The 27,626-nt window shown below is 37.3% G+C and overlaps 1 protein-coding gene, 1 long non-coding RNA gene and 1 other non-coding gene across 4 annotated transcripts; 2 read left to right on the top strand and 1 right to left on the bottom strand.

The window, feature by feature from the left end:
• Positions 1 to 3,652: 3,652 nt before the first annotated feature.
• LOC147536536 (uncharacterized) lies at positions 3,653 to 4,878 on the bottom strand. The gene is made up of 2 exons (XR_015225466.1): positions 4,618 to 4,878; positions 3,653 to 4,312 (listed from the first exon to the last, which is right to left on the bottom strand). It is a non-coding gene; the product is annotated as an uncharacterized LOC147536536 (long non-coding RNA).
• A 3,987-nt stretch (positions 4,879 to 8,865) lies between these two features.
• On the top strand, positions 8,866 to 26,752 carry PIE1 (SNF2 domain-containing protein / helicase domain-containing protein). 2 transcript variants are annotated; one of them, XM_086640798.1, is made up of 20 exons: positions 8,866 to 9,339; positions 12,049 to 12,129; positions 12,292 to 12,399; positions 12,590 to 12,670; positions 12,804 to 12,892; positions 13,015 to 13,157; positions 13,234 to 13,295; positions 14,742 to 14,877; positions 14,980 to 15,051; positions 15,181 to 15,239; positions 15,313 to 15,450; positions 17,051 to 17,089; positions 17,629 to 17,697; positions 18,706 to 18,768; positions 18,847 to 21,952; positions 22,553 to 22,617; positions 22,689 to 22,759; positions 23,565 to 24,354; positions 25,174 to 25,682; positions 26,128 to 26,752. In XM_086640798.1, the coding sequence occupies exons 1-20, from the start codon at positions 9,301 to 9,303 to the stop codon at positions 26,546 to 26,548; spliced, it is 6,141 nt and encodes a 2,046-aa protein (XP_086496924.1). In that variant the 5' UTR covers positions 8,866 to 9,300; the 3' UTR covers positions 26,549 to 26,752. The 2 variants fall into 2 exon arrangements, with proteins under 2 accessions (XP_086496924.1, XP_086496925.1); XM_086640799.1 differs by having other exon boundaries at positions 9,036 to 9,339; positions 14,987 to 15,051.
• Positions 26,753 to 27,455: 703 nt separating this feature from the next.
• TRNAQ-UUG (transfer RNA glutamine (anticodon UUG)) lies at positions 27,456 to 27,527 on the top strand. The gene has a single exon. It is a non-coding gene; the product is annotated as a tRNA-Gln (tRNA).
• The last annotated feature ends 99 nt before the right edge of the window (positions 27,528 to 27,626 follow it).

Below are 27,626 nucleotides of genomic sequence, written 5' to 3'. Positions count from 1 at the left end.
GGGGTTGTTTTGTTAAAAGCATACAAAATCCGTTTACTCCACAAGAACAATATTTTACGAGACGTCAAGAATCGGTAAGAAAAGATGTTGAACGAGCCTTTGGTGTATTGCAAGCTCGATTTGCTATCATCCGAGAACCGGCACGTCTTTGGGATGTAGAAACACTAGGTGATATCATGAAGGCATGTATTATATTGCATAACATGATAATCGAAGATGAAGGACCTAATGCGACTAATGATTTTGACGGAAGTATTCCAGAAGAAGTGGTTGTTGGGGGAAATGAAGAAATGTTTAATCGTCTTGGTCGAGTGACAAGCAAAGATTTGCATACACGATTAAGGGCAGATCTTGTACAACACGTGTGGAATACTAAAGATCGCAACGACTAAACGGAACTATTTCCGTTATTATGTATTTCGATTATGTGTTTGTAGGGAGTTATTATGTATTTCGATTATGTGTTTGTAGGGAGTTATTATGTATTTCGATTATGTGTTTGTAGGGAGTTATTATGTATTTCGATTATGTATTTGGTTTTCAATCAATGAAGTGCTATTTAAAAAAAATACATAAATTCCGGGTTTAATAAAAAACAACTAAAATTCATACATAACCAAAACAACTAAAATTCAAACATAATCAAAACAAGTTGTAATAAATGTTATAGTTGAAAGAAATTCTACCTCCTCCTTTTCTCATCCCTTAGCTCTTTGAAAAAAACAAAGTCATACATAATCAAATCAACTAAAATTCATAGATTTTTCTTTTGCCAATTTGAGATCAACATCCTATGAAGAGCAAGTTGTTCGGGAGTCATGTTCGAAGTATCTTTGCCCACCAAGTCTATCCCCATTTGCCACACTTTAGCGTCTACTTTTTTTTCTTCAATGGCTAATTCTTTTTCTTTCATTTCTAATTGTTTGTTTTGAAGTAGTCGATTTTCTTTTTGCGAAATAATGGCTTCATTGATAAGTATATCTCTACTATCTTGTTTCTCCATTTTCTCTTTCCAAAATTCAAGCACCGCGGAAATTTCACTACCTTTGGATTTATCTCTAGCCTCCTTGCTTGCTTTTCTTCCAAGTGGTCTTTGTTGGGTTATTGAGGGAGATCCTTCGTCTTGGTCAAAAGAATTTTTTCTTTTGTGTGACGAAGATTGAGATAAATTTAATGACCATTTGGGATGGTCTTTCAAAATTGTATAACAATGTTCGAACCTAAAATCTTTGTTGCCGTTTTGTTTAAACATTGCCTTTGCGGATTTTATCTACAAAAATAAAATTTTAAAATTTCAAATATGTGTCAAAAATAAATCATAATGTTGTCAAAATGTAAAATAAGAGTAATTACCCGATCATTATCATTTTCTCCGCTTTTTGGGTTCCTTTGCAACAATGCCAAATACCCACAAAACTTCGCGCATTGCTTGTTAATTTCGCCCCAACGACATTTAAGACCTTTTGGTACACGATTTTGATTTGTACGTTCGTTGAAGTGTTCGGTAATTTTGCTCCAAAAAGTACCCCCTCTTTGATCATTACCAATAATCGCATCGGTGGCAATATGCAAATAAGCATGAACGAACACAATATCATCATCATTAGTATAACGCTTACTAGAAACCGACGACATTGGTGTTTCATTACAATCAAGACTTTCTTCGACCCTTTCTTCGATCCCATCATTGGATAAATTAACTTCATCGACATAATTGAAATCGGAGTTCAACATTTCCACATAGCCTAAATTATGTAAATTAGCATTTGGATCCATTGAAAAAAAAAATTAATGGAGGAGAAATTGATAGAGAGAGAGGAGATGAAAATATGAAATAGATAGAGAGAGAGATAAAATAGAGAGAGAAAAGGAGAATATGAAGAAAAATTGGGGTGGATCCCCTTTTAAAGGGGATCCACCCCAATATTCCCGTTGGGAGCTCCCAACTAGCCGTTGGGAGTTCCCAACGGGAAGATTATTGGGGCTGGGAGCCCCCAGCCCGGGCTCCCATTTGGGAGCCTGGGAGCTTGGGGCTCCCAGCCCCACCGAGAGCCCAGCCCCTGGGCTCCCGGGTTGGAGGGAGGAGGCTGGGGGCTGGGGCTCCCAAATTCAAATTGGGAGCCCCAGCCCCCAGCACGTTGGAGCTGCTCTTAGGATTGAATTACATGCATTTGAGATGAATATTGTTTTAAGATCTGATTAGGTGGGAAAGATTAAAGCTTGCATAAGATTTGAACTACCAACGTCATTTGAAAAGATGTGTTTGATTTAGATGTTTGGTCGTCGGTACTTATTTTACCGAAGAAAAATTGGGAGCAATATTTTATAAGGGTAGCTTTAGCTTTCAACCAGTAAGACCATAACCTACGCTATTTAAATCAAATGGGAAAGATGCATATGAGTTTGATGTTTGGACATAGGTACTCACCCTATCGAATAAGAACATAGAGTTAGCTCTCCTTTTTTGTCAATAAGACGGCTACAGACTCTATATGAACTGAATTGGCAAGATGCCTCTGATTTTTTTTTTATTCATCAGTACTCATCTTGTCGACGGGAAACTGAGAATAATGTTCATGGAATCGTGCCAAATGACGGACGATCTCATATTTTTTTGTTTTTTTTTTCATTGTTAAACATTGTATCTATGTTTGTTTTATTTATTTCTTTTTTCGTTGAAGTTTGGATGTTTGTTTTATGAAGGTCAATATGTGTATTATGTTTAACTAGTTATAGCCCGTGCCTCCGACACGGTGCAGCCCATATACAAATAAGATTGTGAAAATATATAAACAATGAGAATACTTTTAAAATTTCACATTTTTCAATTCGACCAATTCAACATTTGATAATATCAAAATAAAGATATAACTGAAAAACACATCGAAAACATAATTTCGAGAGATAGTGCAGAAATTCTGCAATTTATATTTATCTTATTTAAACATTTTGAGAGAACACTTAGGAGGAAGCAACATCTACAAAATAGTAAAGAAAATTAAGCGCATCTGTCCTGCAAACCTAATCATCTAAAATCGAATATAAATAAATGAAGTTTTTCCCTCTATATATGTTGCATGTTTATTTATATACTATTTCTTTATAAATAAATGAAATTACATATATAATTGTATACAAATAAATATAATTACACATAAACAAAACTCCTATGCATGATATGGATAGCATTTTAGAACGGTAGAACTTTTAAGTTTGGTTTTCATACATAAAATGAAATATTATACAATGAGTTTCAATCCTGCATAAACAAGTACTGAGGTAAGAGTTTTTCCATGATCTCAGACTTGTAAGTACCATATTGCTATTTGTGTTTGGTATTTACCTTCCAAACAAGTATACCAATATCGTATTGGGATTTAGACACCTAAACCATGTTACATGCATGGTTGCACCCATTGTTGTTTCAATGTTGATTTAAATAAATGCCGAGAAAAATAGATTATAGCATCAAATTGCTTGATAAACATCAGGTAACAAGTCTTTGAGATGTTTTATGGAAACCCAAATGTTTCAACAAACGGCACAATACAGAAAAGAAAAATACTATATTGACTGCATTAATACTGGTGACTTTTATAAATTCAACCGGTTGAATGAGAAAACAGACAATGTAAAGGGAGAAAACAGACAATGTTGTCAACGATGGATTGCTACTGAAAGTTGATATGAAGTATGCGAAGCCCATCTAACATCATATCCCACTGGCATAATTAATTAAATTAACATAAAGATTGTAAATACTGTAACAGCATCAACGGCAGAAAATACCTACGACATAAGAGGGAATACATTGTAATTTTCTGTGCACAAAGATGTTGTATAGCTCAAGTGCATCAAGAGATACACAAGAGTTCCTCAAGAAATTATATCCCTATTAGATAGACATGTCAAAAGAACCCCAATTGCAAATGAGATCACCATATTCCCAAAACTGACAGATAATTAACCATTTAGGATCCGATTAAGTTAAACTATATAAACATTTGTATAACCTGGGTTCTCACCACCAATTATTCACAAGTACAGAAAGTAAAGAGCCAAGAATTTCTAAGTTGGGTACATAGATTGAGCTGAAAGTAGAATTTGGGTACTTGATATATTTTTAGATATTTTCTAACTGTATACCATTCTTTACAAAAACCAAACACCTACAAAGTCGTTGAAGGAGACCATGTTTACTATTAAATCTTTAACAAACCTTCAAGGAGATCATGAGGTTTACCAATGAAGTTAATTCTTTGTCGTGGACTTGTCATCTTATTCACAAGTTAGCCACATAGATCGGAAAACACTGTCACATAAAAAACAAAAATACAGAAGTAGTGTGAAAATGAAGGTAATAAACGGGATGGGTGTATTCCTTGAATCCATATAGACACGTTAAGCAAGAAAAACCTAGATATAAACTAATTAAGCAAGACAAATTCATTTCTATTTACACTTTGACATTTAAGCAAACACCTTCAAAGCAACCCAACTCTCGAAAGAAACTTACTACGTATATTATGTATAAAATGTTGTAGTTTTTAACTACATAACCGTGAAATTGGATAAAAACCTTGAAATATAGAAGATGGAAGATTGATAAAGATTTACCTTTGGGAAGGCAGCCTGAATTGGAGAGTCTAAAAGCCAACAATGCCTCCCCAATTTATGGAGACCTAGATGAGCATCAAGTGCCTAATGGTTTCCAACTTCTATAACAGACGCCAAAAGGATGCTATTTTAATTCTTGATTCAACGTTCTAAGTAAATTTTTCGATTTCAGTTTTAGATTCACAATTTTGTGGAAATATTGAAACGGAAATGAAAAGATGATGTTACTAACAACATAAATTCCATACTTCAACTTTGACCAGAATTCCAAAGGCTTCAAATTAGGTAGTTATAATAGACCATGATTAGATGACACCTAATTTAGCATTAATATAAAGGTACTAATTAATACTTTATGGACAAGATTCAAAGGTTGGGATTTAAAGATGGAAAACTGGATGATCCAGATTAGAAGACAAAACATGAATGGATTTTGTTACACACATTCAATGAGTGAGTGAACGAATTTTATTATTTTGGAGTAGGTAATAGATCTAGTCTATTATATAAAATGTAATGTTTTTTGCTGACTGGGACAAACCAACATATAAATCCAGCCATCTATTCTGTTTTTTCTTAAATCTAGACCACTAGATTTAAGAAAAAACAGAATAGATGGCTGGATTTATATGTTGGTTTGTCCCAGTCAGCACAAAACATTACATTTTATATAATAGATATTATTATATCTGAAGTTCTAAAAATGAAATTTATCTTTCAATTTTCAATTCGAGCTACCCGACCGAACCTTGCCTGTTGGCCCACGAGTTTGGGCGGTCTGAAATTTACATTTTGTCCGCCCCGCCCTTCCGTATACCCTAATGGTCAGCAGACCTAGTTACCCGTACGCGTTCAGAGCGTCTACTGTTCTACCCGCAGGTAACCCGCCCGGACTAATTCCCACCCCTAAGTCTTGAGGATCATTTTGGGATTCTAAACAAATATAGCGGCTAAATTTTCTAGTTGGTAACAAATTCGGGGCCAAACTGGAATTGACTCAAATTTTAGGCCGTTGGTATTTACAGAGCTACTAAGAGCTATTTACAGAGCTGGTTCACTTTTTAGTATTTACAAATAGTTTGACTTCATCACAACTTATTAGGTATTTAGAACTAGACCCCTATTTCAGAGATAGGTCCTTCCCTCCATCTAAAACCATTCATCCATATTCTTCCCCCCAAAAATTCTTAAAACCACTCCAATTTTTCATCTTCTTCTCGGGAAAAAAATTTTCTACCCTCAAAGGCTATGGTTATCATCTCCAACCAAGATGAAGAGATATCAGAGGCAAAGGTATTATTCTTGTTTCCTTTACTCTCCTTGCTTGTTTGTTGAAGTTTTCAAAGAAATCTTGTTATAGATTTAGGGTTTTATTGGTCATAAGTTTCTCTTTAATGTTATGGATTTGTCTTGATGTATTAGGGTTTCATGGCTTCTTTTAGTCAAGCTGATTATGTTATGATTTTTATCTTCTTTCTCTAAAATCTTGAATCATGTACACTCGTGGAAATAGATTTCTCTTTAGCTCTTTAGGTAGGATTTTGCTAGTTTTAACTAAGGTTTCATGGCTTCTTTTACTAGGTATTAGGGTTCCCTGCTAGGATTTGAGGATGATTAAAAGTTTTGGTTGAAATTCATGGAAGAAGATGAGATATTTTTTGTTGGTTCTTGCCGAAAAATTTCGGTTTAAATTCGGTGGTTCCTGCCAAGAGTCGACCTTTCTTTTTGTTGCCATATTTTGCTTATAGTTTATGTTGTTTTTCACCGAATTTTTTTAGTTTCTGTCTTAGAAATTTATTTGATGTTCATAGTTTATATTCATTCCTATGTTATAGATCGAATTTTTCACTTCACTACTTTATAAAAAGTGAACGAAACCCGGAACCCATCTTACTGATCAGACAAAAACAACACAAAGAAGTACGAGTTGAAAGAGAGAGACCAACACAGTCTAATGTAAGGAAGGGAGCTGGAAAACGACAACGACTTCAAGAGGAAGCCGCATCACAAACATTAGAGGAAACCACACCACCAGTTTTAGAGGAAGTCGTACCACCAACTCGAGAGGAAGAAGTCATAACACCAACTTTAGAGGGGTAGATTTTTTTGTGAAATCATAGACATGAAGGAAGACAAACCAAGTCTTTTTATATTTTAGTAATTTTGTAAGACTTTTGGTGGTTCCAAACTTTTTGGGTTGTAAGACGAAAGTGGGTTTTCGTATTTTTTGGTTATCAAATCTAAATATGTACGAGATTATATTCTTTTACTCTAACTAAATAACCATTACTTAAGCATAATGACTTACGGATCTAACAATCATAGTGCAAATAATCGTGCCAAAATTTTGCCAAAAAACGGTGAAAACGATCATAAATTTGCATAAAAAATGGCCGAACTGAACGTAAATGTTGAAAAAATAATCGTGGAACTGTCCAAAAAGTATAAATTGCAAAACAAGCAAGCAGTTTTCTGAGAAATTTTCGGTACCAATTTTTTTTTTTTTTTGATAAAAACGTTACCGAAAATGTTTATCGTTCTAAGCATTATTTGACCGAAAATTTTGGATCGTTCATAAAAGTGAGGGAAAAGTGTTCCTTCGCCAAACCGATCCCAAAACACCTCCATCACTCGGCCGCACCACCACCTAGAAATTTGAGTTCTTTTTTGGAATAGTCACTACAAATTAGATTATCTTACCTCTAAAGTTACGTCTTCACTTAGAATATTTTTATATGAGTCCAATGAAGAGTTGTAGTTGAGTTCTTCAATATCAAACTCTTTCATTTTTGAAGCTTCTTAATCACCAAGCTCTTCCATTAACGCACCTTCCTTATTGTTAGTTTCTTCCATTACTAGTGTTTCTGGTAGGTGATTGTGAGTTGCTTGTTCATAGTTGTGGCGACGATTGTTGGGGTGGTGAAAGGTGTTGGAGGTGGGGTTTAGAAATGAAAGAGATAAAATATCTTTCACTCTTTAATCAATATAATTTTTTTTGGGTTAATTCCGTTTTAGCCCCCGATTTGTGACCAACTGGCCGTTTTGGCCCCGAATTGTGTCCAGCAGTTCGTTTTGGCCCCAAAAAATTCCTAAATGGCCCCAAATTTTTTCAACCTCCCAATTCTACCCCCATGGCATTTCTGTAATTATTATTTTTTTCTTTGTCCACCTCATCTAACAATTACCACATCACTCTGTCCACCTTTACCAAAAAAAAAAAACTTCATCTTCTTCATTTCTCTCTCTTCTTCATCTCCTTTTTTTCTCTCTCTCTAACCCCCCCTCTCTCTCTCTCTCTATAATCCGGCGAAGGGGCGGAGCCCTTCGCTGGAAACCAGACCTTGAAGGTCTGGTCGGAAACCAGACCTTGAAGGTCTGGTCGGAAACCAGACCTTGAAGGTCTGGTCGGAAACCAGACCTTGAAGGTCTGGTCGGAAACCAGACCTTGAAGGTCTGGTCGGAAACCAGACCTTGAAGGTCTGGTCGGAAACCAGACCTTGAAGGTCTGGTCGGAAACCAGACCTTGAAGGTCTGGTCGGAAACCAGACCTTGAAGGTCTGGTCGGAAACCAGACCTTGAAGGTCTGGTTTCTACAACCAGATCGGGATCTGGTTGTAGCCAGATCTGGTTTCAAACCAGACCGGGATCTGGTTGTAGAAACCAGATCTCGGTCTGGTTTCCGGCGAAGGGGCTCGCCCCTTCGCCGGATTATAGAGAGAGAGAGAGGGGGTTAGAGAGAGAGAGAGGTAAAGAAAGAAGAAGAAGAGAGAGAAAAAAAGGAGATGAAGAAGAGAGAGAAATGAAGAAGATGAAGATTTTTTATTTTTTTGGTAAAGGTGGCCGGCCGGAAATTTTTATTCCGGCCGGCGACTTTTCGCCGGAGAAGAAGGGTGAGGTGGACAGAGTGATGTGGTAATTGTTAGATGAGGTGGACAAAGAAAAAGAAAAAAAAAATAATTACAGAAATGCCATGGGGGTAGAATTGGGAGGTTGAAAAAATTTGGGGCCATTTAGGAATTTTTTGGGGCCAAAACGAACTGGCGGACACAATTCGGGGCCAAAACGGCCAGTTAGTCACAAATCGGGGGCTAAAACGGAATTAACCCTTATTTTTTCAGTTTGATCCTTATCAAAATTTGATTTTAGTCCTTCTATGCTCTGTAAATAACAAATTGAAAAAATTTAACTTTTGGGCTTGGTAAAGAGTCAAAATAGCTCTGTAAATACCAGGGGCAAAATTTTATGAATGCAAACGGATTACCCATAGATGGTGAAGAACTTGCATTTTTCTAGAGTCGTTGGATGAATATTTTTCGAAGATCTGACGGCCATCAACTCTACACAATGGGGTTTAAGGAGCGGGACCCACCCTAAGATAGGCGGTGATAATCATATCGTCTACTACCAATTCTTCTTTCAAGATTCAGTTAAGGGAAGCGGGCCGGGTGATCAATTCAACCTGTTACCTCCGAACTACTAGTAAGTATTTCCTAGAGAGAGAAAGCGAGCGAGCGAGCGAGCGAGCGAAGCGCGCTAGAGAGAGAAAGTGATAGCGAGTGAGCGAAGCTAGAGAGAGAAAGATAGTGAGAGAAAGATAGTGAGAGATGCCGGAGACGGACAATCGCCGGAGAAGCTGAGATTCAAAACCCTCAAACAAGCTCTCGGACTTCTTCCCTACCATCCATGGCCAGTACACAGCTGCGTGCCTCCCGATCTCGGAAGGTATTCATTGTTCTCTTCTCTATTTCTCTTACTCTCTTCCTTACTTTCTCTTCGAAACCCTAAATTTTATCTTTGATGTTCTTTCAGTAAGTTTTAGACTTGATTTCACCAACTTTTAGTTTTCATGACGATTTTATCAGGAAACCATTATCTTGCTCATTTTAGAGATATATCATCATCAACTTGTTGATGACTAGGGGTTTTCTAGTTTCAGCTACATAGTTAGACACATTCTAGAAATATAGGTTTTTTTGTTATACCTTTTGAATTTTGGCCACAGTTTTTCAGTTACTTAAAATGTGGAATTAGCTCTTAGAAATTCAAATAATTCAAGGAGGATCCTCCTGAATAGTTTTCATTGCTGAGAATAGAATTACCTGAAATATCCTGATGGTAGAAGATATAAGTTATTTTAGACCATGAAAACTATTTGGAGTGACATATTCGAGCTCAAAACACAGGAACTTTAAATTCTTAAACACTAAGATCATAGGTTCAAGAGTTAAGGGATGCATGCATTATTTCATGAACCCAAATAGAGAATCCGAAATACATATCCATTTAGCATAGCAAGAACAATATACATGTATATATATATATATATATATATATATATATATATATATATATACACATTATACATGGGGAATGTATGCTGTTGGTTTGATCACTTAATACCACTCTAGCTGCGCCTTTGTCTGCTAAGATCCAAACCTATTTTAAAATTAAAACATACTTCAATCACGAGAAGGCGAGGCGCACAAAGTTGCAGTGAAGGCGAGGGCGCACAAGAGGAGTATGTGTTCTTAAACCAGTAAAAAGTTCCTTGGACAATTCCTTATCACAAAAGCAATACCCTTTGTTATGGACAAACACGTGTTTTTGCAGTGAAGGCGAGGGCACACAAAGTTGGTTACCTTAATATAGAAAACCATGTTGTGGGTGCGTACTGTCTGTAGTCCATATGGAAGACAGGGCTGAATCTTCATCATAAAATTCTATGACTGACCTGCATGATGGTCAAAAGACTCACACACATACCCAGTGCATCAAGCACCTGGTTTGTTTTCTCCGACTTTTGTTTGATTAGAATGTGAAATTGTTGTGCATATTCAGTTCAATTAATGTGTATAGGATCCACAATCTTCTGATAAGTCAGCGCCCCAAATCTTGGTGATCTATGTAAAGGACTAAACTCCGGCCAAGAACCTTGGCCAATGTTTGAGTGCTCGACAGACGACATGAAATTCCGCTTCATAAATGGACCATTTTTGTTGATTTTCACCTAGTCTTCTGCTCAGGCACTCAATGGGTCTATTCTCCTGAGTCAGTACTTTTATGAGTCAGTATTTCTTCAAGACCTCAGTGAAATTTCCTTTTTAGGATCTGTTAGGGTTATGGTCATAACAGAGCTTAACTTTTTGATGAATCGTCGATATAAGGTAGCTAACCTGTTATAACTATGTGCAACTGGAGAAGAAGTATATTAACCATTGAACCTTGGATTTATCAACTTTCATGTCTTACTTGGCTAATAATGAAACTCAAAAGTAATAGTTCCTTGAGGCTTGAAGAAGAAGCAACATTTCGGGATTTTTATATATACTTTGTTAGAGCACATAGTGTTGAAGATGATCTTTCAAAAAAAGAAGTGTTGAAGATGACGTGTAGGTGATACTAGCGCTCATCTTTTGATTTGCTGAGAATCAGACTCGTATTATTAAGGAAGGTTGCAGTACCTGCTTCAAAAACGGATGAACACACTTGTAGCATTAGCTAATCCAAAGGAAATCACTAACCTAGCGCAAAGTGCTTGGTCAGGCCATATCACACCCTATTAACCCAAGCGAATGGATGACTAGACCATTCAACTACGTGATTGTTTTATTAATGGGTACATTGATGTAAATTTACTGTAAATTTGAGGAATCTTCACTGCTGGATGTATTCAACGCACTTCCTCTGTCAAAAATGTTCTTTCAGCACTTCCTATGTGTACCATTCCCGAGAAGTTGATGACTCTGAATACCAGCTAATGTAAGCAACGTGAAAGCTAAGTAAGAACTGAAATCAAAACTAAGAAAAGGATAAATGAAGTAACCGAGGAAAAAGTTGCAACGGAGGATGGTACTCATTTGCGTCTCTCTTTCCAATTATGTGAACAAAAACAAGCAATCACAACCTTTCTAGGAGTAGAGTGAAGTATATTTTCGATAGAGTAATGAAGTACTGAAGCAAAGTGCACATGGGGGGAAAGTTTATACTTTCTCAATAGTTCAGTTCTTTATGTAAGAACACCTTTAACATTTGTAGAGTTATTGTGGTTATGTGATAGTAATAAATTTATGTATGCCTGATGGTTTTCCAGGTCTTCCTTATCTATCCAGTTTCATATATTTCAGTTTTAACTACTCGATTTTTCTGCTTGAAATTCCAATAATTACTCATCTGACTAAGCTAAAAAAGGTGCAACTCAGAACAAATGGAATAAGGTGAAAAATTAATTAAGGAAGTGCTTGCATGGTTTCTGATTCAAAATTTCAAATGAATCTCATCATCAGTTTCAATAGAGACTTCCTAACAAACCAAATATGAAACCCAACTTTCATTTAAATTATTCCAAAAAAAATAATGGCTGGACGGAAGCAAGTATTTATGGCCACAATATCTCTTAGCAATTTTAATTCCATGAAAATTTTGCTATGCTAGGCACTTGAAGCTCCTAGAGAACCTCGCCGTCCCAAAGCACACTGGGACCATGTTTTGGAGGAGATGGTTTGGTTATCAAAGGTATGTTTCTAACTCTTTTGTATAAATTTATTTGAGCATTTTGAATGATCCTTCTTGTTCAATTATTTTAATATTTAATATCGTAAATGACTATGTTTCTACATCCATGAGATATATTGTGCTGTTTGTATTCAGCCTTACACATTAGTTTGTGGTTGGCAGGATTTCGAGTCGGAGAGGAAATGGAAACTGGCTCTAGCAAAGAAGGTCGCTATAAGAGCCAGCAAGGGCATGCTGGACCCAGCTACAAGGGGAGAAAAGAAAGTGAAGGTTTAGATTTTCCCCTCTAAAGCATAGAATTATCTTTGTTATAATTTACAATGCTGTATGATAAACCTTTTGATGATTTTGACAAGTCGTGGATTCTGCACTTCCAATCGTTTTGACGCCCTGGTGTTTATGTTATTAGAGTTGAAGTTAGAACTTGATCTGATACTGTATATTGTTCTGTTGGATTCAGGAAGAAGAGCAACGATTGAGAAAGGTTGCGCTTAATATTTCCAAGGATGTGAAGAAGTTCTGGGTGAAAATAGAGAAGCTGGCAAGTTGATATTTGTGATAGTTTTCTTTTAAAAATATATATTTTGTGTCATAATTTTGAAGCTCAATAGGTAATACATTTTTCTAATTATTTTTGACATCGACTACTTTTTTCTTTTCTCACAAGAAAACAGGTGAATTACAAGCATCAGCTGGAGCTTGAGGAAAAAAAGAAGAAGACACTTGATAAGCATCTTGATTTTCTTCTCGGGCAGACAGAAAGGTGGAAATTGGCACAACTATGATCCATTTCTCTTACCTGAATGGGGGAGAGGGTATCGGGACAGTCGTGTCTTGCTGTATCTTTCATTGTCTTAACGTTCAATTGAATGAACCTTGTTTCAGGTACTCCACAATGCTAGCAGGAAATCTTGTTGACGTGCCATTTTCTAATAAGCCAGTTTGTCCAGATTCTGCAACGAACCAACAAATTGATCCAGATAAAGAGGGAGGTGGAGATGACCTTATGGGGATTCTAGAAAACCCTGGTATGCAGATCCTCGTATTTGCTTTGCATGTACCAAATGTTGTGTGACCTCCTGGAAATCTCACATGTTTTTGCAGAACCTTCATCAGATCATGGAGAACCTGACAGTGATTATGATATACATTCCGAAGATGAATCTGTGAGTTTCTCTTACCTCAGTCTTCCTGTAACTTGTAAGTATTATCAAAGGAAACTCTATATAAAATCCAAATGACGAAACCTAGTAAGCATTTCATGGACATGGGTCCGTGCATAATGCAGGAATAGTATCAAGAAACCTGAAACATAAACTACAAAAAGGATACCTGAAAGGTAGACATTTCTTGGAATCATATTTTGTGTCAATTCTATGCCGATGTCGATGGTCCTTCTTGCAATCTTGGGAGTTCTTTCGTTGCATGAACAAACGTTCTAATGGTCATAATTTAAGAGATGCAAGAGTTAAGAGATGCAACCTTCTTGCATCTGTTTACCATGTATTTTGTGTCAACGTGCTTTTTGTTATACGTGCGTAGTTTAGTTCTTGAAACCATAGGTATTTGGACACTTATTAGGAGTTTTAGGCTTCTGTTTACCATGTATTTTGGCATTTTACTATTTACTTCGGCCGATGCTTTGGGGATACTAAAAAGCTTTGCGGAGATAAAGTGTGCGCTCATAGAGAAACAATCCACATTATCCAAGGCCAAGCAACCTTATTCTATTGGAGTAGGCAATTTCACTGGGCTAGGAACATCTCATACCTACATATTTCTCTTAATTGGGAGCCTTTAGTCAAAACAATGTAATTGGGTTTTTCGAGTTTGTTTTTGTTTCTGCTCCTCAGGAACCACTTTTTATAGGTTTCTGATTAGTATCTTTTCACTTTCTTAATTCAATCAAATTTTTAAACAAACAAGGGTGTTTTTCAAAAGAATAAAGATGGGGGAGTTTCAAAATCAATGGCCCCTATGTTTTGTTGTTCGGCATATAATCTGATTAACTACACAGCATCCCCTTAGAGTTTCGTACCCACAACGATTTCTACTGTCCGTCTGTCACCCAAGCATGAGCCTTTAACTTTTACTTCCTGCTATAAGTTTAGGATAAGATTTTATCTCTAATGAATTTCCGTAGTTGTTTGAAGTGGTACTTTGAAGGGTCAGGACTTGTTATTGTGGTCATTTGCATTCTAAGAGCCTTGCTGCAAGCTTAAGAAGTATGAATGTTACATTAGAGATAATGTTTTGGTTTATTTTGAACAATAAAAATTAATTTACTCAATGTATTAGTGACTATTTTATAAATGTCGATTGCAAACCTCTGACACTTCGGCCAACATTTTTTACTTAGTCGTTTGCCACTTATTTCCGTTCACGATCTATCACCTATCAGTTTTGGTTTAATTTTTTTTTCTTCGTACTTTCGCCTATATATCTACAATTGCACTTGGTCTCTTAATATCTTTGTTTCCTTTGTAATTCCTATCATTGTTGGGCAATGGTTAATTATATCATTAGGAGTGTGAGTGTTAGGATTGTGATCTTGTCCATTGTGTATACATAGATTTGAGAACTTAAAAGTTACCCTCATGGTGCTGACGCAGGAAGATGATGAGCATACGATTGAGGAAGACGAGGCTCTGATTACACAGGAAGAAAGACAGGAGGAATTGGAAGCTTTGCAATATGAAATGGACCTATCAGTTGAGGAGTTATTGAAGCGTTACAATACGAGTACAGGTGAACTTACATACTGTATATCAACTTGGTTCCGATAATTTGGACTAAATGATTCATTTAGCTCCATTCTTTCTCAGTTGTAATCATTTTAATTATTCTCAGTGAGCAGGGGAGGATCTCCATTGCGGAGAAGTTCAGCTGAACTCATCAAGGGGAGCGAAGATCTTATGGATGGTAAGAAGCAGGGTATAAACATATACAGGAAAATAGTTGAGATCGATTTTTTTTATTATCAAACTCCAGATTCTTAGAGTTTAGCATAAGGTGTCTTTCAGCTGAAAGGGTGGGCGTAAATTTTTGTAGGAAAGCAAACTCATCCTTCTAGTGAGATGGACACATGCAGCCTAGGTGCAGTTGGTCAAGTAAGTAGCATAATGGCGATGAATCTCTGACTATTTATGGAGAATCTCCTGAACACTTCCTTTGCACACACAGGGAGAAAGTAATGGTGACATATCCAATATGGATGAGAACATACCAGAAGCTGACAAAAGTAGATCTAGAAATCAGACCAAAGGTTCCAAGGAGTCAGAAGAAATGAAGTCTTTGATGTTTGGTTCTATTGATGATCAGGTGAGGGAGACTATTTTGTACATCTTCATTTTATACTGTGTAACTTGGGCGCTGGTAAGTGTATTGGCATGTCACAAAGTACGAGGTGTCGATAGAGTGAAAGAAAAACGCCAGTATGGGTTCCTCCCCTTGTTTAGTTCTTTTCCTTTTTAATATTAATTCAAATGATTAAAAAAAAAGCCAGTATGGGGATACAGCTGTAAATAAATCATTGACGTATATATGCATACTCTTGTAAATTTATAATAATTATTCGGTCCTTCATACTTATTCAAGTTACAGATCTTACTGTTGGGGAAGATTCATGTTCCTAACGAAGGTAGAAAGTCTTGGAAATTATTACCACATGTGAGTTACATGGGGTACTTGGAAAGTAAAAAAGAACAAGTGGATATTTGAAAAGAGGGTTGGCTCTAAGAGTGCCAAGGTGGCGATGTTTACCTTGGTGTATTTGTGGGCTGCGAAGATGAATTGAACATATTCAATTTCTTTTAGGGATATTACTTTTTTTTTTGAAAATTGCTAAAAGCGGGGATGATATTCTTGCAATAATGTGATGTATATTTAAGTTTCATTTGGTTTTCTGCTTTCCTTTACAAATTTTGGTTAGTATACTCATACATTATACTTATATTAATAAAATTTCTTTCTCTTGTTCAAAAAAGTTTTCAAATTTCACTCTGAGATTAACTGTAATTACACCCATACACAAGCAGTAGTTTATGGTTCTAACACGATTATGTGCAGTCCTTACATGATGTACATGCATAATTTTCACTACACCCACTTAACAAGAGGTCATCTTCCTAAGATATCATACTTTAGATCATTTCATGTGTTTCTTGATATAAGTTCACGCAAGGTTTAAGCTTAACTATATCTGTATTTTTGTATTTTGCAAAAGCTAGAGGTGCTTTTTTTATCCGGGTTATGCTATTAACACTTTGTTAGAGAGTGTAATGTGCTAAAAATGAAGAGATTATCTGTAAATAGATAAAGTAAATTAGTTATTGATGTAGTACTATTTAAGAACTCAACTATTTATCGGAATTTCTCTATTTTGTTGTTTTGTTTCTGTATATAGCCAGTGTAAGAATATTCAGTATTGATATTTTCATACTCTTCTTCTCCATGTTTCAGTTGAAACATATTGTTCAGAGGCATATTTCAGTTTTCACCATTTTGGCCATTTTGGCGAAAACTTATATGAAGGGACACTGCAAAATTTTATGTTGGTTGAGTCCAAAATGGAAATCTTTCTGTCATGTGGCTGAAAACATGTCGACATTCAGTACATGTACCATGCATATACCATGGCCCATGGACACAATTCTAATCGTCGTTGGAAAAGTTACACTAGATTGAATAGATTCATGTTGCTGATAGGAAAAAGAGCATAAGCATATACTAAGACTGATCTTGAAAACTGTAAATTGGACTCTGGGTGAATTATACCATGTCATAGACGGACGCCTAAAATGGGTTCATAGTTGTTTGTGTTGGGCATATATATTCAACTAAGCATCATCAGTGTCAAAGTGCTATTGCCTATTGTTATCCACGATAAATTGCTTAACAACTCGTAGTTTTTGGTTTATAGGAGGATGGAGACTATATTCTCGATGTTGGTGAAGAGAAGGTATGTAGTAGCAGAGCTCATTCATAAATTTGGTGTTGGTTGGTTCATTAGTTATGCATCTTATTTATTATATTGTTATTCGTGTGAACGTTCTTATGTTAATGTACTCGTGTTTCTGAATCAGGTTTTGAGCTTTAATGTACTTGTTTTTTCATGCACTCGTGTTCCATGGTTATCTTAACTGATCCCATTTCCTTTATGGTGGAAGGGCTAGTACTTGTGGTAGGATTGTCAGCTTTAATGTACAGATTGTTCGCAATATGCTTGGGAATTATGATTCATGAATGCTAGGAACTACTCATTCACTACGTAAACCTTATATAAGAAGCAACATATCTACTTGTCCTTATGGCAGTTTTCCTTTTGATGAGCTTACATGCTTGGCTAGATAATCTGTTAATAATTCGATGATGTAATGATGTTTGTGTTTGAAGAGTTCTATTGTGACAAAGAAACATTTTCGATATATGTTGCGTGCTTTGAAAAAAAATTCTTTTATTGAATATTAACCTTTGGTAATCCGACTTTAAATGTGAAAGGATGACGAGACAACCTTGGCGGAGGAGGAGGATATGGCGAAAGATGAAGAAGATAATCCATTAAACGAGGTATTATTGACATGTCGTATAAATTTTGTCTTTTACTACTTCTAACATGTGTAGGATGTTCCAGATCATTTAAGTCATTTTTTCATCAACTCGTTCACAAGATCCTATTACCTTCTTTAAAGGGCTGACAATAGTCTGATCTTGATCCAAATTGCGACATGTCGAGAATTGGGATGCTTTTATCTTCTTGTAATGTTTTTTCGCTTTCTTAACCCCTAGGGGTTTGTAAATTCGTGTTCCTTTTCTTAATTCAATCAAACTATTCAAAAAAAATCCAAATTGCGACATGTTCAGATATCAGTAAAACTGGTTGCTTCCAACAGAGATGATCCAATTAGGGATCAGCCCGAGCTTCAATTGATATAATATGAATCAAATCTGTACTGATTCGATACAGTACATATATTTGTCTTAACGTAATTCATAAGAGATAAAAACTTTCTAACTTCTGGTTTGATGTTTTTGCCATTCTCATCTTATTACTTAATAATATCCATATCCATTCAGTTTATTTGGGAAAATAACATGTACGGGTTACCAATTTGTTCACATCTATGGAAATTCTTAAAATTTCTTATTGAAACCAATTGTCTCCCTTATTCCTTAGTACTTTATCATTTGAAATTTAGCTTTGCTACATAATATAGTGAAAATTCCTCATTGTAATTGATTGGGTAATTTATATGCCAATACATTTTGCTCGGTCCAGGATCGTAAAAGAACATAAGGATGTATCTTTTCTGGACATGGTAGTAAACTGGGATGTTTGGATGTTGTACCAAGCCCCTATAGTACCGAACATTTTTTTTTCTCTTTGTCAGTTTTCCCCTTTAAATATATATTCATTCAAAATTTCAAAAAAAGAAAATGGCAATACATTTTAAAACTATTTTTTGATTATCAACATATTGGTTTGGTCCCCTGTCAGTCCTGAACTTCTATTGCAGCTCATGATTTCCATTTTTCTGTTGTACTCGTCTAACTCTGATTGAATCTGCTTCTTCACAGATCGAGTTGCTTAAGAAAGAGAGCGAAATGACCGTAGAAGAATTGCTTGCAAGGTATAAAAAGGTAGGTACGGGTTAGAAGGATTGGTCTATTTGTAGCAGTTTAGATCATCATTCAATCTCAATTTACCCTTTTTGTCAGGATTTTGATACCGATGGAGATGAAGAGGATGAACCTGTGCATATGTCCACCAGTTCTGAAAATCAGTCAGATACTCAATCTCAGCAAGGTAGTGAACCTAAGAGCGAAGATGCTCCGAAGGTTGATAATGCAGTCGAAGAGGATGAACATGGTGAGCAAATTGTGGACCCCCTAAAACAAGACAAGGAAGTGAAGCCCAATTTAACTTCTGATGGTGAAATGGAAAGTGAAAATATAATTGATGACGCAGCTGCTGCTGCAAGATCAGCCCAACCAACAGGCAACACTTTCTTGACCACAAAAGTACGTACGAAGTTCCCGTTTCTTCTTAAACATTCTCTTCGTGAGTATCAACATATTGGCTTGGATTGGCTCGTCACTATGTATGAGAAGAGACTAAATGGTATTCTAGCCGATGAAATGGGGCTTGGAAAGACAATCATGACTATCTCTCTCCTAGCACACCTAGCCTGTGAAAAGGGGATATGGGGCCCCCATCTCATAGTCGTCCCAACCAGTGTCATGCTTAACTGGGAAACAGAGTTTCTCAAATGGTGTCCTGCTTTCAAAATTCTGACTTACTTTGGTAGTGCAAAAGAGCGCAAGTTTAAGAGGCAAGGGTGGATGAAGCCAAACTTCTTCCATGTGTGTATAACAACTTACAGACTAGTTATACAGGACTCAAAAGCTTTCAAGCGGAAAAAATGGAAATACTTAATTCTAGACGAAGCTCATCTTATAAAGAACTGGAAGTCCCAGAGATGGCAAACTCTTCTTAACTTCAACTCGAAGCGGCGCATCTTGTTGACAGGAACACCTCTCCAGAATGACCTTATGGAACTTTGGTCTTTAATGCACTTCTTGATGCCTCACATCTTTCAATCTCATCAGGAGTTTAAGGATTGGTTCAGTAATCCTATTTCAGGAATGGTCGAAGGACAAGAAAAAGTGAACAAAGAGGTCGTTGATCGTTTGCACAATGTCCTCCGACCATTCATCCTAAGGCGGTTAAAACGGGATGTAGAGAAGCAACTTCCAAGTAAACATGAGCATGTCATTTACTGTAGGCTCTCAAAGCGGCAGCGCAATTTGTATGAAGATTTTATTGCCAGCTCCGAAACACAAGCTACACTGGCAAGTGCAAACTTTTTCGGGATGATTAGTGTAATAATGCAACTACGTAAGGTATGTAATCATCCCGACTTATTTGAAGGACGTCCCATTATAAGTTCATTCGACATGAGTGGTATCAACATGCAGTTGAGTTCTTCCATTTGTACGATGCTTCCTCTTAGTCCATTTTCTGGAGTTAATTTGAGTGGTTTCGGGTTTGTATTTACTGATCTTGATTTCAGCATGACTTCTTGGGAATTTGACGAAGTCCAAGCTATTGCTACCCCGTCAAATTTGATCAAAGAGCGTGCAAGGTCAGAGAACATGGAAGAAGTTTGCTCTCGTTCGAGGCCTAAAAACTATAGAAATGCTTATGGAACTAATATTTTCGCTGAGATTCAAAAGGCTCTCTGGGAGGAAAGACTGAAGCAAGCAAAAGAAAGGGCAAATTCCATTTCATGGTGGAATTCTTTGCAGTGCCGTAAAAAGCCCATGTATGGAACAAATCTGCGGGAGCTTGTAACCGTAAGGCATCCAGTTTTTGATATCCATTGTCAGAAGTCAAACCCTTCATGCTACTTAAATTTCTCCTCTAAACTGGCCGATGTTGTCCTGTCACCAGTTGAACGCTTCGAAAGGATGGTTGAGCTGATTGAGAGTTTCATGTTCGCAATCCCTGCAGCACGGGCGCCATCACCTGTTGGCTGGTGCAGTAAAACTGGGGTATCAGTGTTCTTCAATCCTTCTTATCAGGACAGTTGCACTGAAAGTTTGTCACCCCTTCTAACACCCATTAGACCTGCCATCGTCCGGCAACAAGTATATTTCCCTGACAGGCGGCTCATACAGTTTGACTGTGGTAAGCTGCAGCAGCTTGCAGGCTTGCTCAGGCGTTTGAAATCAGAAGGTCACCGAGCATTGATATTTACCCAGATGACAAAGATGCTTGATGTGTTGGAGGCCTTCATCAACTTATACGGCTATACTTACATGCGCTTAGATGGATCTACTCAGCCGGAGGAGAGACAAACATTGATGCAGCGGTTCAACACAAACCCAAAGATTTTCCTTTTCATTTTGTCTACCCGTAGTGGAGGTGTTGGTATTAACTTAGTTGGAGCAGATACAGTTATCTTCTATGACAGTGATTGGAATCCAGCCATGGATCAACAAGCTCAAGATCGATGCCACAGAATAGGTCAGACACGTGAAGTTCATATTTATCGATTAATCAGTGAAAGCACCATTGAAGAGAACATTTTGAAGAAAGCACGTCAGAAGCGTGTTCTCGATGATTTGGTTATACAGAGTGGAAGCTACAACACTGATTTTTTCAAAAAACTTGACCCCATGGAGTTATTTTCTGGTCACAAAGCACTTTCGATTAAGAACATACAGAAGGAAAAGCATTCCAACAATAGAATGGAGGTATCCCCTTCAAATGCAGACCTGGATGCTGCTTTGAAGCATGCAGAAGATGAAGCAGACTATATGGCCTTGAAGAGAGTCGAACAGGAAGAAGCTGTGGAGAATCAGGAGTTTGCAGATGAGGCTATTGGGAGATTCGAAGATGATGAAGTGAATGAGGATGATGCAAAGGTCGATGATAAGGTACCTGGAGATCAGAGCACCTCAGTAGTAGTTGTTGATAATGATTTCGAGGACATCTTGAATGGAGGTGACCCATATGAGGAGAGAGCTCTCACTGTAGCTGGTCGCGATGAAGATGTTGACATGCTAGCTGATGTGAAGCAGTTGGCAGCAGCTGCTGCAGCAGCAGGACAAGCTAGCTCGTCATTTGAAAATCAGCTCCGTCCAATCGACCGTTATGCTATGAGGTTTCTGGATTTGTGGGATCCACTAATTGACAAATCAGCATTAGTATCTCAAGTTATTATTGAGGAGAAAGAATGGGAGCTAGACCGGATTGAAAAGTTCAAGGAGGATATGGAAGCTGAGATTGACGATGACGAGGAACCTTTCCTTTATGAAGGTATATCCTATTTACGATTTGAAGCCACATTTTTGGTGGGAGTTAATGACTTATGGTCATCTAATGTTACATTACTGATAAGCAAGAGTTAGCTACAGTTTGCTTTAAAACAAGGAATATCTGTAGCTTGAGGTCTATAATGTTCTGTTATGCATTTTACTTTTTCTAGGTTAAGTGGTTGGCATTAAATCACAAATAACGCAGCTTACCATAGGCCCCTTCAATTTGATTGGAAATTAGGCCAAAGACCAAATGTCGTGTTGGTCTTGGTTAAAAAGACATGTCTATACCTTTTTAAGCTTGGATTCCATGTTAAGTTGTATTTTTCTGGGTTGGGCTCCCTGTGAACTTCTGCAAAATTATGCAGAACTCGCTTGTGCAAACCTGTGCAAACATTTTTAAACCCTCGCAAACCTTTGGGAGTTGACAAAAAAATTGTTGGATCCTCTTTGACAGGACATTTGACCCATGGGATTTTGACCAATTTTCCTTAATTTTATGACTACCACTGGAGCTTGCCGATTGTGTAAGAAATTGGAAATTTAAGCGGTTTGATTAGGTACAGTTGTAGTTGTTCTAATAAAATATTAATGTTATCAGAATGGGATGCTGACTTTGCAACCAAGGCATACAGGCAACAAGTGGAGGTCTTGGCTCAGCGTCAGGTTTGTGCTCAGAATCATTGTGGTCTTTGTTACAAGTAGTTGAATTTGACTGGTCTTTGTACACTTTGCAGTTGCTGGAAGACCTCGAACGCGAAGCAAGAGAGGCAGAAGAGGCGGAAATTGCGAAGTTAGAGTCTATGAGGTAAGCCTCAGTCATATGCATTCAAATTTCAATAACTTAATGATATTAAAAGCAAGATTACAAAACTAAATAGAGTAGGCAGTACACAGGCACACCCTTTAATGCAATGGTTAACAGTCATCAAGGCCTATGCACTAGCAGCCGTTTTAAACATTGGCCTTGATTGACGTTGTTCTGCGAGACTTGCACCCACTTTACCAATCCCTCATTTTAACCGAAGGTCTTTTAGAACAGAATAATAAGGTGAAGTTGATTTGACATTCAAAATGACTCATCTTTGTAATATGATGTTACACAGCTTTTAGTGAGATTGACTTGCACAGGAGAATATTCTCATAAAACGTTAACACTTCACTCTAATCATCTCTACCAAGACTGCATGAACCACACAAGGGTGTAATGCTTAATGGAAAAAATATTTGGAGATTATATACCGTGTGCTTTCGGAAAAATATTGTGAAATGGGTCTACTGGTCTAGTGCAAAGATTACAATAAAGACTAAGACACGGCTTCAAATAGTAGTGGTTATAAGCTAAATATCTTACATGAGTATGTACACAGTATTAATATTACGTGAAAATCGGGTGTTGCAACTTATAATTTTTTTTACATATATAAGTATTTAAAATTTGGAGTCTGCACTTCAATCAGAGACTCCTTACTGCCAGAAGTACCCTCTTTGTTTAGATTATTGGGAAGCTTGTCATAAGTTCACAACTAATAAGTAATTAGTGCTAAATAAAGGATGCAGAAATACCAGAAAGTACAGCTACCTGTTAGTTTATATTGTGTTTTCCTTGGCAGGAATGAAACACCAGCTGATACTAAATCCAAACCAAAAAAGAAAAAAAAGAAAATGAAGTTCAAGTCATTGAAGAAAGGGGCATTAACATTTGAAGTGGAAAGAGCAAAGGAACCAGAAATAGATTATATGTCCCTTGATGACGAGGTTGTTTATTCTGATGATACGACAATTTGTTCGGACATAATTTCACCCCATTCATCTGTTCAGAAGAAGCGCAAGAAGGTTCAAACTGGACAAGAGGTGGATGGCGAGAAAAGCACAAAAAGAAACACCAAGAAATTCAAGAAGGGTCCCGAAAACAGTCGTGCCGCTAAAGGTTCTAGTACTTCGGGTAAGCAGCTTGCTGAAGCTAAAGAATTTAAAGCAGGTGAACATGTGGTTGTTGATCTTGATCACAAGCCCATAAGCAGGAGCAAGATGGGAGGCAAAATATCCATTACTACCATGCCTGTGAAAAGAGTTTTGTTGATCAAACCAGAAAAGTTAAATAAGAAGGGAAACGTTTGGTTGAGAGGATGTATATCATCCCCTGATTCTTGGTCGTCATCAGAGGATGCGATACTGTGTGCTGTGGTACATGAGTATGGTACACATTGGAGCTTGGTGAGTGACACTCTTTATGGGATGACAGCTGGTGGATTTTACAGGGGAAGATTTCGCCACCCTTTCAATTGTTGTGAGAGGTTTAGGGAACTTTTCCAGAGATACGTATTGTCCACAGTTGACAATCCTAGTACTGAGAAGGTCACTAACGCTGGTTCTGGAAAGGCCGTTCTCAAAGTAACAGAGGTAATACTTGGATCTTAATATCTTATACATATTACAACCCTCCAAGTAAATAAGGAACTGCAAATGTTACATTTGACATCGTATCTCTTTATTCAATAAGCATTCTAACTGGTAATCTGAATTACTTTAACACTACGGTATACATTGCTATAACAACAACAGAGGGGGCAAAGTGTAGCTTCTGATCCAAATACATGGGTGCTGCTTCAGGCCTACGGGGAATGAGTTTATGCCTCTATTAACTTGCACTTATTTCCCTTATGTTTCGTTTCCATTGGTTATTAATTGCCTCAACTTACAGTTATTTTCCTTTTGTTCTCTTTCTTCCCATTGGTTCTCTGTTTAATCTTAAATCTGATTAATGCCATTAATTATTTTGAGTCTCTTTAAGCTGTAACCAACAATTTGGTTTACACATACACCTTCTGTAGCATAGTCTTATAAGTCAAGAAATGAACTATAGTTTGACACATTGACACAATGCTTTATGCATGAGTGTGGTTTTGTTCGCCGAGGTCAGAAGAACCACTGAAACACCTATTCCATGGTCTTCGCAGGCTTTATCTAATATTTGACAAGACCATAACTAATTTACTGGTATAATTCCAAGTATTTGGACTTCATAGTAATTGGACTCACCAGTATAGCAAGCTCAAGCATAGTTTGGTGAACTCAATATGGTTAGTGTTTCAAGAGGAGAGAGAAATAGGTTACATGAAGAAGAGAAATAAGAAGCTTAAATGGTTACTGTTAGAACATATTCATTTCCACACTTTTCTGTTATAAGACAATTAACTGTTCAGTGATGTTTCTCTGCAGGAGGCTACGAAAACACTATTAGACGTCACTAGTGATCTGGCAGATAACCAACTACTCGTTCAGAAGCACTTCACTGCTATACTTTCATCTGTATGGAGGGTGAAATCACGCTGCAACCGCTGGTCAAGCTTGTTCTCATCTTACCAGAATGGGTCTTATTCTGGACTGAGAATTTTCAATTCCAGGGAGTTTGTGAAGGAACCAATCAAAGATATGAACTTTGCAGTTTTAGGGCAGAGCAGTGAGTTAGTAGCAGATGCTCTCCAGAAGGCCAGGAAACCGCAGGCCGATGTTTTTCAATCCAAATCAAATGAAGTGTCTCTGGACATGGAAGATAAGTTAGAAATAACACTGGAATTCCAAACTGAAAAAGAAAATTCTGAGATTCCCTTACCATCACAAGTTAATTTATCATTGTGTGGATCAAACCCTCCACCTTCTGCGGATCAATCAATAGGCAGTGCTCTGCTTCCAAAATCTATGTGCAACTTGGCTGATAAGCGATTCAGGTAAGGCGCCATTGTCTTTTTAGTTGTTCCTTTTGTCTTTTGGATTTTCTATGGTTCATTGATGTCATTTGCTGGTGACCTGTGTCACCATTGGCTTGGGGTAACGTGTATCAGACCCAATCAGCTGAGTAGAATAGTGATTTTTTTCTTGTGGGTTATTCAGTTCAAATCTGACATGCTGAGAGGTATTCATGTCATCAAATCTGATGTGCAAGCATATAATCCCATCCTTCTTAGGTGCTATATAAGCAAGTCACTCAATTCTATGATTTATTTCTGCCTCAATATCTCTTACATCGATTAACTTTGGTTATTCGGGAACTTTATCTTAAAATGCTTATGAAGAAAAGGTTAACGATTTGATTTTCAGTCTTAACTAAAGATTTCATGGGGAAATTATGTTCCAATGCATGAAATGAATAAACCTTCCTCTTTCTGATTGCAGGGTAGCATCAAAAGCTTGCTTTGATGGCGAAAGTCGGGATTGGGCTTCGACGGCGTTCGATTTCGTTAAGTCCCAGTCCACGACAACAAAGGCAGTACCGTCTTTGGGCAAACCTTCAAAATTGAAGCTGATTGTGAAAGGACCTTCAGCAGAGCAACAACCTAGGGAGGGTCACCACAACCCTTCTTCAGCAAGTAAACTAGTTGTTATCCAATCTCCATCTCCTCCTAAAACAGCTGCCATTAACTTGCTTCTTGGCGACAGTGATACCTTCAGAGGAATCGATGGGGTTGGTGAAGATGTTTCTAATGATTGTTTTGATCAGTTGGTTAGTCCTCCGATTCCTCATCAATATGACCCATCCTTCATCTCTGGCCTCGAAGACTGTACATTGTTACCGGAAATAACAGACATCGGGTGAACACCCATTATCGGTTTAGGGTGACATCATTTTGAGAAAATAGATGTTTAATTATATTGTGAAGCAGCTATGGCTCACCCGAAAATCTGTTCAATTTATAGTAGAAATGTCATTTTTTGGCCGGTCATTTTGATTTCACAAAGTAGTCTGGACAAGATTATGTATAGTCAGGTTGGAGGAATGTATGTTATATTTTCTCAGTAATCTTGTGATCTTGTGCCATTACCAGGTCTTTAGTGTATACTAATATTCCAAATCTTAGGGAAGTAATGGAAAAAAAATGAAAGAGAACGAGGAATTCACAGGTCCTCTAGACGTGGAGCACTACAATGTAGCGCTTTGAATCCGAATACGTTACCCACAATGGATGTAAATGTGTCAGTAGCAAAACCTTCTGCAGAAAGGTCTAAAGGGCATCTTTGCTCGAGCAACTAATCTTATTTTTTTTCTCGGGTCTTCTTCCTGAGATTGAGAAAATATCAACAAATTTTTCTATCCTCCTAATTTATATGTAAAATCAGATTTTATGTTGGAGTAGAGGGAGGTTTGTTGGGATGAGGTATAGAATAAGACATCTAAGGGCAATGTGAGTCGGTTTAGTCGAGACCATGAACTCGCAGAGAAACACATCAACTCGGTTCATCTTCCTTCTCCCCACCTTAGACTAAAGCAATGTTAAAGCTTAAGAGTCCGTTGCTCCTTTCCATCATTATGCTCAAGCTTTAGGAAGTTCTCCGTCAAAATCGGACTTCATATTCCGACCTAAGTAGTCATAATATCTATGTGTGGCATGTATACATCTTCTATCTACAAGGTCTACGGCTGGGTTTCAACGAAAAAAAATACCATGAACCTGTTCTTCGTCACAAAATAAATACCTTAAGAAGTAATACCTAACACATCAACTGGTTCTATGGTGTAGTGGTTAGCACTCAGGACTTTGAATCCTGCGACCTGGGTTCGACTCCCGGTAGGACCTTTTTGCTGATTTTTTTTTCAAACTCAAATACAATAGTAGTTTTCTAATCAACTTTTTGTACCAAGTTGGATTCACATGGAAAGTCGAAATCTTTGATTT

Source organism: Eschscholzia californica, unplaced genomic scaffold (assembly GCF_041429995.1).
Source record: "Eschscholzia californica isolate CP2 unplaced genomic scaffold, dmEscCali1.0.p SCAF_5, whole genome shotgun sequence".
NCBI lineage: Eukaryota > Viridiplantae > Streptophyta > Magnoliopsida > Ranunculales > Papaveraceae > Eschscholzia > Eschscholzia californica.
The sequence above is the reverse complement of the archived record's forward strand: the minus strand, read 5'-3'. Positions and strand labels throughout refer to the sequence as shown.

Bases quoted from the DNA above. Each gene is read 5' to 3' on its own strand.
- PIE1 (XM_086640798.1), top strand. From the start codon at position 9,301: ATGGCCAGTACACAGCTGCGTGCCTCCCGATCTCGGAAG. The intron at 17,090-17,628 runs GTATGTAGTAGC...TAAATGTGAAAG, and splicing joins TCGATGTTGGTGAAGAGAAG to GATGACGAGACAACCTTGGC. The intron at 22,618-22,688 runs GTTTGTGCTCAG...TACACTTTGCAG, and splicing joins AGGTCTTGGCTCAGCGTCAG to TTGCTGGAAGACCTCGAACG.